Genomic DNA, 12,017 nt, shown 5'->3' with positions numbered 1-12,017 from the left:
ACCTTCCTCGAAACTTCGTCTTAGCTGCAGCGAGGAGCTGGCAGGGACGCGTGTTCGGGGCACGCGGTAAGACGCACGTGCCCGACCGCTCGGGTCGGGTACTCATCGGGTCGGCCCAACCCGGGGCAGGTTGGGCCAGGCCGTTACATAATCATAAGTTAAAAACAAATAAAAAATAATTAAATTACAACATAATTTTTGATTATTTTTTTAATTTTTAATATTTATAAAGTTGTCAATCATAATATTTGTTTTTATTGTATCATTATTGTTGACCAAACTATTATGTGACATGTATCACTAGCATTAAATCATTAATGGAAAACAAGTCAGGATTAACATATGTCATGTTAGCTATTTTGAGAGACGATTTTGGTGTATAAAACTAATTTCAAAAATTACTTTAAATAAATAATTTTGTTTTGTGATCTCATAATTATATATTGGTTGAAGTTGGCTGATTTTTATTAGTTGGTTGTGGACTTTTTTTCCATTTTTTTTATGTATTTGTATGGTTTAAGATGATTTTTTTGTGTGTTATGAAAACAAATGAATATTTTTGCTGGTGTTAATTATTTTGCTAATTTAATGTTAATTTTTATTTTAAAATTTAGGTTGTAGTGTTTATAATTTAATTAATTTAGAATTTAAAATTTAAATATAATTTATAGATTATAATTTAGAGTTTAGAATTTTATTTTATTATTAATTTTAAAATTTAAATTAAAAATTGCAATGAATGTATCTAACGTGAAAACCAGTTAACACGACTTACATAATATGGAAGAATATAGAATTTGTCGTTCAAGATTTAGTCCAAGTTTAATGTATAATGTATAGGAAAAGTTTAGCGACCAACAACTTTTGTATTTTATCGCCAGCATTTAATCATCATTCGATGTAATTTTACACTATTAAAAATATTGTTAATGGTCAATTGATTATTACAAAATACAAAAGTTGTTGGTCCTAGTACTCAGTTTATGGGTAGAAACTGGATTGGCAACTTCATCAAGTAACAATTTCAAAGTCCAAGTAAACACGCGATTTGACTTTTAGACCTTTATTACTACAACTTCACCAATCTTAAAAGCACAATTGAAAGGTCCTGCACTTGTAAATTTAAGCGGCATGCCAACCCAGAATTCCTACCATCTAAACCAGAAAAGGCTATGGAGATTTGTGGGATTTATGTCATATGCCAATGGATTTCTGTGTTATGCTAAGAGTTCCTCTTTCAAACATCTATTTGGGGAGTGGAACTTGTTGAAGATCATTCTTTACACCCTGTTAAGTTTCAGCCTCAGCACCATCATGCTATTTCCCAAAAAATGCAGGCTTTCAAGGAGTTTCTTGCTTAAAGCTTATGTGGGTGTTCTGGTTTTGCTTCTAACCTCTCTCTACTCATTTTTCTCTGATAAATCTGACAATGGAAAACCAGACTTACTAAGCATGATTTCGAATGTTTCTTTCGCCTTGATGTCTTTGTCCCTGTCAAGGCAAATTGATCTTGGCTTTGAAGCAGAGCTTCTCAACTTCTTCCTTGGATGCCTAACTATTCAACTCATGAAGATCAGCTTGATGCTCTCCATCGTTGCAGCCATCTTTTGTTACTCTCTCATGATTCTTCGTTCCAAATCGGAATCTCAATCGCATGTGAGAACACTAAGAATGCAAGACCATGTAACAGTAGATATTGACGCTGCAAATGATGACTACTTAAATGCCTTCCAATGGAGTAACGACGATGGCAAAAAACAAATGCAGGATGATGGATACAGTTGGAGAAAATATGAAGAGAATCCATTGAAAAGAAGGGGAAATCAGATAAGCTTCTACAGATGCTCACACCCGAATTGCAAGGTTAAGAAGAAAGTAGAGAGAACAATAGGTGGGGAAATTATTCATGTAAACTACAAAGGTACTCATGCCCACCGTAATTGCAAGCCTAAATTTCCTATAAAGAGGAACTCATCATCTGAATCTTTTTATTCACTTCTACCTTCAGAACCTTCCCATACTAAAATTATAGATCAATCATTGGCCTTCAATGGCGATGGACAACTGGATCATGATACGGCACCAGAGAGCTCATCATTATCAATATGAATGTTGAATATGAGCAGGATGCCTGCAAATATGATGTACGAAAACAAATAATCATATCTATACAAACGTGATGTTAAATAGATAAGGTGACAATGGGTTAAATAGAAGGATTTATGCGTTTTTATTTTCACACACTTAAATGAGTTATGAACGTTTACTCCCTATTTCAATTCCACACCCTTAGAATGGTAATTTATTAACCTTAGAACTTTACATTAAAGAACTACCAACTACAATATCAGACTTACAGAGTTTAAGTAAAAAAGACAAATATAAAGAAAAAACTTTACATAAATTTTATGTCAGTATAACAAAAATAAGCCAAATGATGTTAATTAAATTAGATTAGATTCTCTATATTTGTACAATAATAATCCTTGGTTGCTTCCTCTAATGTCTCCAACTCCATGATGGAGACTGCTTCACTGCGTTGAGCAGCAAACACTGAATCATCAAGCTCTGGAATGAGATCCTGCAGTGTACCAACCACCTTCACCATGCTCGGTAAACGAGTCAACGAAGAACGCCTCTCCGTTACAAAATCATTAGCGAGCTTTTGCAAGGTAGTTACGACATCGCTGTAAAACAACATGAAAGTGACGTCAGCAAAGGAAGAGAAGCCCAAGAAAACTTGATCACAGAGTCTTCTTTCGTTGGGCAATACAATCCTCAGAACCACGTTTGAAGCTTTCACCCACCTCCTAATCCTCTCTCTCTCGTCAACTCCTTCAATCTTGTTGGTAACCTTTAACTGCAACATTGATAGACACATCTCTAAGAACTCCCTTCTCCAGCTATTATACTGGTTCGAGCATTCATTCTTGAACCCGGAATCCATCATCAGCTTAACCTTTTCATGGAGGTCGTCGACTGCTTTCGGCGGAAGCGCATTGATAAGAAAATTATGGTCATTCACCAGTGTCATTGGAATCGGAATTTGATCATCTTTGTCCACAAGGTATTCCTTCAAATGACACCATAACACCTCAACAAGTCCCCAATTAGCCCTCTGCAATTCTTGAATAACACTCATGAATCTTGGTGGTTGAGGAGAAATGGATTCTTCTTCTTCTTCTTCTTCTTCCACTTGGATTACGACATTACGTTGATCTTCTTGGAGTCCTGCTCCTTCATGCAAGTTCTCATCTAAAGAAGAACGAAGAATGTTGAGGGTATAGCTGAATCCTACTCCAAGAATACCTAACCATAGCTTTATCTTCATGAGTTGTACTATTAAAGCTCCGAGAAAGAAATACATCAGATCCACTTCAAATCCGCAAGGAATCTGTCTTGACAAGCAAAGCGACATGATAGAAAACGCAAGACATGATATCAAGCTAAATGCGTCTGGTTTCTTCTTCACAGCTTTGTTATCCAAGAAGAAGGAATAAGCAGAGGTTATGGTTAACACTAAAAATGCCATGTGACCTTTGAACCGGAGACTCCTTGAACTTTGCCAAACTTTAGCGTAAAAGATTGCAATGCAGATGATTAAACTGAGTTGAGTGTAAAAAAATATTTTCAGGAAGGTCCACTCTCCAAACAGATTGTTGAAGGAGGAGCTAACTGCGTAACAGAATAAACCGACTACTGATGAACCCAAACCAACAAACCTCCATACATGTGGCTGCGTCAGCCATCTCCTAATTTCGATGAGCTTCATGTTAATTCTGTTACAGTTTTGCTATAAGAGCCTACTTTTTCTTGTAATAATTGTAGAGGAAAGGAGGACTCTACAATTGGAATTTTCATTTGATAATTGTTATTTTTTTAACGTCTTTTGCGGGTGAGTTGTTAATTTGGTACATGTTAACTAGCACACCAAATTGGAATCAATAAACTCTTGTCAACTTTCAACAGTAGAAATAGACACTAATCTTATCTCTGCATATTCGTGTGTGTGGTCCACTCTAACACTCAAGTCTTTCTTATACGGGTGCAGTTAATTACTTTCAGCAATATTTGGTTGACGTTCTTAGATGAGTATGATGAGTATGGAGAGACTATGTGAAATTTCACAGACATGGTTCTTAGATGAGTATGGCTAAGCACTTCAATGATAAGGAGACTCGAACCTGCAACCTCTTTGATAAGTATAGAGAAACTATGTCATTTGAGCTATAACTCATTGGTGCTTATTATTGTTGTTGTTGTTGTTGTTATTTCAAAGGTTGTACGTGAAATTTTTCGGACATGGTATACTCAAACTGAATTCTCCTTCGAAACGATGCTAAACTAAGCACTTCAATGATACCCAAAAATCAACCCATCCGTCATCACATACTTCAAATAATTAGCTCTAGCTGATTCATGTCTTCGCCACGTTTCTGTAAACTCAAAAGTCAAAATCATCCCCCCTTTCATTTTATTTTATTTTATTAATTTATTGTTTTGATTTGCACGTCAAGTAATCAAGTCCAATCCCCAATTGTGACTTGTGAGAATGATTTTATTTTACGGGTGAAAACTAAAAACTAACTTAAAAAATAGGGTTGTGATATACTGTGAATTACTGATATTGTCGTAGAAAGATAATATTATGCCATAAGTCAAAAATAAAAATAAAAAAGGACTGTGATACATGTGACAAAAATCAAAGAAGTGTAAGCAAATTTGTCAAACTAGTCGCAATGGAAGAGTAAAGACGCCACTAGAGTAGGAAGAATCCATACACCTGCTAAAATTTCAATTTTTTTTTCTTTTTTTTCTCGATGAAACAAGTAATAAAAGATCAAAACAAAGAAACAAATATGACCAAACACTTGTAAAAATTTAAGCGGCATGCCAATCCGAAATTCCTACAAGCTACACCGTAAAAGGCTTTTGGAGAGTTACAGGATTGTGGCCAGTGTCAATGGATTTCTGTGTTATGCTATTAGTTCTTCTTTCAAACATCTATTTGGAGAGTGGAACTTGTTGAAGACTATTCTTTACACCCTGTTAAGTTTCAGCATCAGCACCATGATGCTATTTCCCAAGAAATGCAGGCTTTCAAAGAGCTTCTTGCTTAAAGCTTACGTGGGTGTTCTGGTTTTGCTACTAACCTCTCTCTACTCATTCTTCGATGATAAATCTAACAATGGAAAACCAGACCTACTAAGCATGATTTCGAGTGCTTCTTTCGCTTTCATGTCTTTGTCCCTGTCAAGACAAATTGATCTTGGCTTTGAAGCTGAGCTCCTCAATTTCTTTCTTGGATGCCTAACTATTCAACTCATGAAGATCAACTTGATGCTCTCCATCGTTGCAGCCATATTTTGCTACTCTCTCATGATTCTCCGTTCCAAATCGGAACCTCAACCACAATCCCGAACGCCGAGAATGCAAGACCATGTAACAGTAGAAATCGACGCTGCCGATGGAGAACAACAAATGCATGATGATGGATACAGTTGGAGAAAATATGAAGAAAACCCATTAAGAAGGGGAAATCAGACAAGCTGCTACAGATGCGCACATCCCAATTGCATAGTTAAGAAGAAAGTAGAGAGAACAATTGATGGGGAAATTATTCATGTAAACTACAAAGGTACTCATGCCCATTATCGCAAGCCTAGATTCACTATAAAGAGGAACTCATCATCTGAATCTTTTTATTCATATCTGTCGTCAAAGCCTTTCCACACTGATATGATAGATCAATCATTATTGGCCTTCAATGGCAATGGACAATTGGATCATGTAACAGCACCAGAGAGCTCATCATTATCAATATGACTTGTGAAATGCTGAATTTTAGCATGCTTCGCATAAAAATGTGTCAGAAAGCAGATGAAGATCACTCAAGTGGTCAGCTAGTAGAGAATCCGTTGGAGTCAGTTATAGCTGTTATAGTTTGTTAGTGCCATGCTGGCAGTTAGTTATCTCAGAGTGTACGGGTTTGGATATAATCATATGATCTCAGGTATTGGACTTAATTCCATTCACAATACAAACTCAGTTTTTGCATTCCTTTACTTGTATCTATACTTTAGCATGGAACTTCATATTGAACTTTGTCCGTCCATAAAAGAATTAATAGGTGATTTACATTATCAATTCTGAAACTATTTTTGAATACATGTTCACTGATGGCTAAAGGTGTGAAAATCAGTTAACCTGAGACCAATCTAGAATCCGTCGTACTAGTAGATAATAGAAGCCCCCCTTATCAACCTGAGACCATAGCCCCAAAGAAATCCTATATTTTAAGCACAATATAACACAATTTTGAATTAAATTGAATTCACTCGAATGACGGCATAATCCTAGCATTAGTCACTATCGTTATCCCAAAGATGAATTAATCTTAGCCTTCCATCACAAACCATCGTCTGTCTTAATAATACATTGTAGACTAAGAGAAACAAAATGGGCATAGGTCCAAAAACTTGAACCTTTCAAACACGTTACAAGTCGTTTATCTTTGAAAACAGAGGAAGGCTCGCTATTTTACGGAAGAATGAATAGCAACAATGGCTCTTCTTACCTTCCGTTGAAGAAACTCTTACAAATACTCGTATGCACTCAAATATATAATGGGACCTTTGCTTAACCAAATAAAGATGTGGCTGAAGCATCCCCAACTATGGAGTTTTGTACGTTTTGCTTCAGCCGTACTTGGATTGCTCTGTTACGCTTTAAGTTCCTCCTTCAACTCTCTGTTCGGGAAATGGAACCTGCTGAAAACATTTCTTTACTGTGTCTTCAGTTTCATCATCTGCACTGCAGTTTTGTTTGTAAAGGTATTGCTCCATTTTATATTATACTGATCTTGATAACAAACTGCAGTAGACAAGAGCTTTTATTACCAAAATGTCAAAAGAGATTCTTGCTGTTCACATTTCTTTATTTAAGAAGAGGCTTTTGCACCAGTGGCGTGTTAAGTATAGAATCAACTGTTTAAACTTTTAAGAGAGATGGTTGTTAAAATTTTTTATAAATATTTGCATTATATGAATAAGTAGATTAATTTAGTGATTTTTTCTTACAGGTATCACATGGCCCAGGAAGTCTCCGACTAAAAGCTCATCTTGCCTTTTTGGTTCTGATGATTACATCTTTCTACTCCTTCTACTTTGATAAAGCCGTGAATGGAAAACCAGATGCATACTCTATAGCTTCTTGTGCTGCTTTTGCTGTGATGTTTCTTGGCTTGTCAAGGCATAGTAACTGCGGATTTGAACTGGACTTGCTCTATTTCTTTCTCGCGGCTCTAACAATACAACTCACGAGGATAAAGTGGGTTTTTGGGATACTTGGAGCATGTTATAGCTATGCTCTCATCATGATCCATAGCGGTTTGGATGCTCAACAAGGAGCGAATGGATATCATGGAGTCCCAGAAGAGCCTCATGTCATTCAAGTAGATCCACCAGAATCGCTATTAAATTCTAGCATTACTCAAGACAGCGCAATCACCCAAGTTGATTCGCATTCGCAAGAAGTCAATAATGATTTTGCTCTCATCAAGCCGGGCCTCTTGTCTTCTCTAAAGGCACTTAAGAAGCAGAATCGAAAACTTTTAGGCCTACTTTACGGCCAGTCCCTGATGGAGCCTTTTGATCTCGATGACAATTTGTTAATCGACATGCTTCCGTGTGAAATTATCAACAACATCAACGAAACTTTTAAGATGGCACTGTCTGCTGGATATGAAAAGGAGTGCTGCCACTTATACAGCAATTGTCGCAGGGAGTTCTTGCAACAGTTTCTTTCAGAATTAGAGTTGAAACACACACCTGAGGACCATAATGTTTTCATCACACACAACATTCTAAGTTGGAACAGAACTTTTAAAATCGCCCTCCGTGTACTATTTCTATATGAACGCAGGCTTTGTGATCGCGTCTTCTTCGGATTCTCCTCAGTGGGGGATCTATCTTTTGTGCTGGCTTGCAAGGAACTCACAACTCATCTACTAAACTTTGTGAATACAATAGTAGTTGACATCCGTTCGCCTCTGGCCATGTTTAGAAGAGTGGTGAGTATGTTTGAGGAGTTGAATGACATGATTACCGAGTTGGAATCATTATTTCCTGATCAGGCCGGTGTATCGCTGAGAAACGATGCAATCAAGGCAAGGAGGAGACTAGGTGAGACAATAAGAGACGTTTTCAAAAACTTGGAGAATCTGATTCACTGTGATTCAGCCATTGCGGATGTTCCAGGAGGCATTGAACCAATCACCTGCGATGTAATGAATGGTCTTGGTGCAATAGTAAGAGTCATGCCTATGATTGAGAAAGCTTTCAAAGAATATCCTACAACAACTTGTCCTTCATTTCCTGCCAAGATAGCTTGGATGATAGAGCTGTTGGAGAACCATTTGGAAGCCAAGTACAAAATTTACACTGGAACTTCTTTGGATTATGTGGCCATGATGAATAACACTATGTATATAAAACTAGAGACACTGAAGCATTTTCCCTCTGCTCGATTTATGGACTTCGGCAGAGTCAAACGATATAGTTTCGCTGAAATTTTGGGCGATAATTGGATACAAAAGCACACCGGAAAATTCCAGAAAAACCTTGAAGACTATCAAAGAAGCTCATGGGATGAGGTGCTAGGCTTGTTGAAGCTAGACAACAACAACGAATCACTGGCAAAAGATGTAGCAATTGAGTCCATGAAAGAGAAGTTAAAGTTGTTCAACATTCAATTTGAGGAGATATGTTGCACTCAGTCTAAATGGTTTGGCAGCTATGAAATACGGAAAGAGATAATAGTATCCGTAGAAAACATGTTGTTGCCGGCATATGGAAGCTTCGTTGGAAGGCTCCAGGATGTTCTTGGCAAAGCTTCTTATGACTATATACAGTATGGAATGCTTGAAATTAAAGCTCGGCTCAATCGTTTGTTTCTCGGAGGCAAACGGATGAGTCGGTAGCTGAGAGAGCGGGAAAAGCTTGAGTAGGATTAGAAAACAGGTTGCCACAAACTTCGATCCAAAGGAGTTATGTCATTGTATAAGTACTTATGTTTTCTGGTCAAGAACTCAAAACCAGTTCAAGTCTTCTTTTATTTTATGAACTTATATTTTTCATATTTGGTTGGTTCAAGTACAAGTTGCAATAGTATGTGGAATCGGAACATATACGAAGTCAGAGAACTCAACATTATTGTGAAAACTCGTGTTAGTGATCAAGAGATTAGAGAGAAGCTAGAAACAGAGAAAATAGTGATTCTCATATTTTAAAATTAGGCCAATTCTTGAGTGTAGATAGTATGGAGACATCTACACATATAGATTTTTATTAGATGAGTCTCTAATTGACATCTATCCCTTGAAAGAATAAAGACTGGTCTTGATATAGACAGTACATGATATAAACAGTACAGCGTGATTCATGGAAAAATGATTAGACCCTCACTTAAAGTTAGGATTGTTAATGAGCATTGTTAGGATTAATTAGCAAATTTATTAATTTTTGTTTCTTTTGTTGGATATTTTGTCATTTATGACTTTTTTTTTGTGCAAGATAGTTTTTACGGATTCACGTTATTTTATTAAAAAAAACTTTTTAACGCGCAGATACATGGGACCCATGTAGTAACATTGTTACAACTATTTGCATTACGTACTAATGATATTCATAGGAATAATAATATTTATTATTAGTACTTATAATATTGATAAGAATCATAAATATTATTACTTTGATAATAATAATTTTAATAACAGTTGAAATAATAATAATAATAATAATAATAATAATAATAATAATAATTTATTATTATTATTATTATTATTATTATTATTATTATGAGTTTTGTTATCTAAACTGTTGTTAAAATTGTTATTATCAAAGAAATAATATTTATGATTATCAATATTATAAGTACTAATAATAAGTATTATTATCTCTATAGATATCATTAATAGCGCAAATAGTTGTAGCAGTGCTATTACACGAGTCTGTATTTACGCTGCATTTAAAAGCTTTTTCCTAATAAAATAAGTGAAATATAGGATACAGATGTTGTTTTAAAGATGTGCTTACGTGGCAAAATCCAAACCACACATTCTAAAACCACACTTTTCACTTAAAACCATAACTCTTCACAAAGAAAAGCGTCACCTAATGGAAAAAAGTAAATTAGAAGATTTAAGAGAAGAAATAATTAAGTTATCAAAATTAATAGATCAAAAATTAATGATTTTAACCAATGTTAATTGTAATGACACTGAATTCTTGAAATCAATACAAAATGATTTTTCTCAAAATCTTTATTTTACTATAAGTTTTATTGAAGGACTTCAAAAACCTGAAAAAACTTATTTTTCACACGGAATTTCTAAAAAATGCTACCATGGAAATGATTCCCCACATCTTTATCATACTTTTAACCCACAATTAAATTCTATAGTAGATATACTTGAAGAAATATTAGTATCTATAAAATTTCAAAGAAATAAGGAAAAAGAGAATCCCAAAGAAGAAAAATTTCAAAATATAATCAACATAACAGACTTAAAAGTAAAACCGCCATTGAAATTATGAATATTGAAGAAAAATTAGAAGAAGTTACAATGCTTTTTAAACAATTAAAAATGGCTCAAGAAAATAATATTATGGAACATGATTTTCAAATAGAAGAAGAATTAGTAAATTCTGAAAATATAGAAAATGAAGAACACATTCTAGATTATTCAAGTGATGAAGAACCAGCTATTCCAATACAAGTAAAAAATGAAGTTGGAACATCTAAGGATAATCAATCTCAATTTAAATGGAAACAGGTTTTGATAATTATGCTTTTAAAAAAGGGTTTATAAATAAAGATTCAAAATATATAAAAATACCATCAAAATACGTTCCTAAAATCCAGGAAATGGAAGGAGAAAGAATGCTCGATTTAGACTGCAAAAAGAACGAAAAAGAAATTTTCGAAAACTGGTTGAATTCCTTCTTATTAGAAGCCTTTACTAATCCAAAACTTAGTGAAATGTCTGGAAGGGACATTTGGAATTACATAGAGTTTCATACTAAAGGAACTATAAGAGATTATATGACATCAATAGAAAACCAAATAATAGAAGAATTAGAAACAAAAACAATAGCTTATGATAAGATATTATATATAATGATGATTCTATATAAAGAACTTTTTGGAAAAAATATTATAGATCATAGACAAGAAGTCTATAATAAAGAATATCAAGAAGCAAAAAACCATTTAGCTAATATTCAGATATATGATTTATGTAATGTGGAGTCTTATATATGTGAATATAGAATACATTATTACAAATTAAAAGAAAAAGATAAAAATCATTATCTTAGTATGTACATAACAAAACTTCCATATCCTGCTAATGAATTTATAATGGGAAGATTTATAAGAGAAATAAATAGAGGAACAATTGAAAATAATTTTGGTGGAGCAACCTCTGCAATAAGAGAGGAAATAAAAGAACGTTGTATGCAAGAAGCTATTCAAAAAAGATTTGCAAATATAATCAGAATTTGCTGTCAGGATAATGAGGAGATACCTCAAAAATATGGTCTTAATAAAAATTTTCAAAGAAAAAGAAAATATCAATTTAGAAAAAGAAAATACTATCCAAATTGGAGAAAAAAGAGATATTTTAGAAAAGAAAATAACAATAAAAACAAAAGACAAAGAAATAACTATTGCCCAAATAAAAAAGAAAATTGTAGATGTTGGTATTGCCAAGAAGAAGGACACTACGCAAATGAATACCCGAAAAAGAAGGATAAAAAGGATCTTACTAAACAAATAGAAATTGCTAAGTCTTGTTTCATGGAACCATTAGAAGAATCTGATGATAACTTAGACTATATTTTTTAATATGTCTCGGAAACAGACTCAGAGACTGAGTAATAATGCTACATTTATTACTATAAAAATAACAGAAAAGTTTATAAATGCTTTCATAGATTCTGGGGCAACACAATGCT

At 34.3% G+C, this 12,017-nt stretch overlaps 4 protein-coding genes across 4 annotated transcripts; 3 read left to right on the top strand and 1 right to left on the bottom strand.

The window, feature by feature from the left end:
* Positions 1-1,087: 1,087 nt before the first annotated feature.
* Positions 1,088-2,189, top strand: LOC130942028 (uncharacterized). Its single transcript, XM_057870703.1, has one exon. The coding sequence runs from the start codon at positions 1,132-1,134 to the stop codon at positions 2,107-2,109; it is 978 nt and encodes a 325-aa protein (XP_057726686.1). The 5' UTR covers positions 1,088-1,131; the 3' UTR covers positions 2,110-2,189.
* Positions 2,190-2,271: 82 nt separating this feature from the next.
* Positions 2,272-4,181, bottom strand: LOC130942026 (uncharacterized). The gene is made up of 2 exons (XM_057870702.1): positions 2,808-4,181; positions 2,272-2,687 (listed from the first exon to the last, which is right to left on the bottom strand). The coding sequence occupies exons 1-2, from the start codon at positions 3,770-3,772 to the stop codon at positions 2,450-2,452; spliced, it is 1,203 nt and encodes a 400-aa protein (XP_057726685.1). The 5' UTR covers positions 3,773-4,181; the 3' UTR covers positions 2,272-2,449.
* Positions 4,182-4,805: 624 nt separating this feature from the next.
* On the top strand, positions 4,806-6,108 carry LOC130940367 (uncharacterized). The gene has a single exon (XM_057868481.1). The coding sequence runs from the start codon at positions 4,891-4,893 to the stop codon at positions 5,824-5,826; it is 936 nt and encodes a 311-aa protein (XP_057724464.1). The 5' UTR covers positions 4,806-4,890; the 3' UTR covers positions 5,827-6,108.
* On the top strand, positions 5,965-9,427 carry LOC130940366 (exocyst complex component EXO70B1-like). The gene is made up of 3 exons (XM_057868480.1): positions 5,965-6,013; positions 6,525-6,833; positions 7,082-9,427. Exons 2-3 carry the CDS (start codon positions 6,627-6,629, stop codon positions 8,978-8,980), a joined length of 2,106 nt encoding a protein of 701 aa, XP_057724463.1. The 5' UTR covers positions 5,965-6,013; positions 6,525-6,626; the 3' UTR covers positions 8,981-9,427.
* The last annotated feature ends 2,590 nt before the right edge of the window (positions 9,428-12,017 follow it).

Source organism: Arachis stenosperma, chromosome 7 (genome assembly GCF_014773155.1).
Source record: "Arachis stenosperma cultivar V10309 chromosome 7, arast.V10309.gnm1.PFL2, whole genome shotgun sequence".
In the NCBI taxonomy this organism is placed as follows: domain Eukaryota; kingdom Viridiplantae; phylum Streptophyta; class Magnoliopsida; order Fabales; family Fabaceae; genus Arachis; species Arachis stenosperma.
This window is presented reverse-complemented; position numbering and strand designations above follow the sequence as displayed.

Bases quoted from the DNA above. Each gene is read 5' to 3' on its own strand.
- LOC130942028 (XM_057870703.1), top strand. From the start codon at position 1,132: ATGCCAACCCAGAATTCCTACCATCTAAACCAGAAAAGGCTATGGAGA.
- LOC130942026 (XM_057870702.1), bottom strand. From the start codon at position 3,772: ATGAAGCTCATCGAAATTAGGAGATGGCTGACGCAGCCACATGTATGG. The intron at 2,688-2,807 runs GTGGGTGAAAGC...GTTGTTTTACAG, and splicing joins GAGAGAGAGAGGATTAGGAG to CGATGTCGTAACTACCTTGC.
- LOC130940367 (XM_057868481.1), top strand. From the start codon at position 4,891: ATGCCAATCCGAAATTCCTACAAGCTACACCGTAAAAGGCTTTTGGAG.
- LOC130940366 (XM_057868480.1), top strand. From the start codon at position 6,627: ATGGGACCTTTGCTTAACCAAATAAAGATGTGGCTGAAGCATCCCCAA. The intron at 6,834-7,081 runs GTATTGCTCCAT...TTTTTCTTACAG, and splicing joins CTGCAGTTTTGTTTGTAAAG to GTATCACATGGCCCAGGAAG.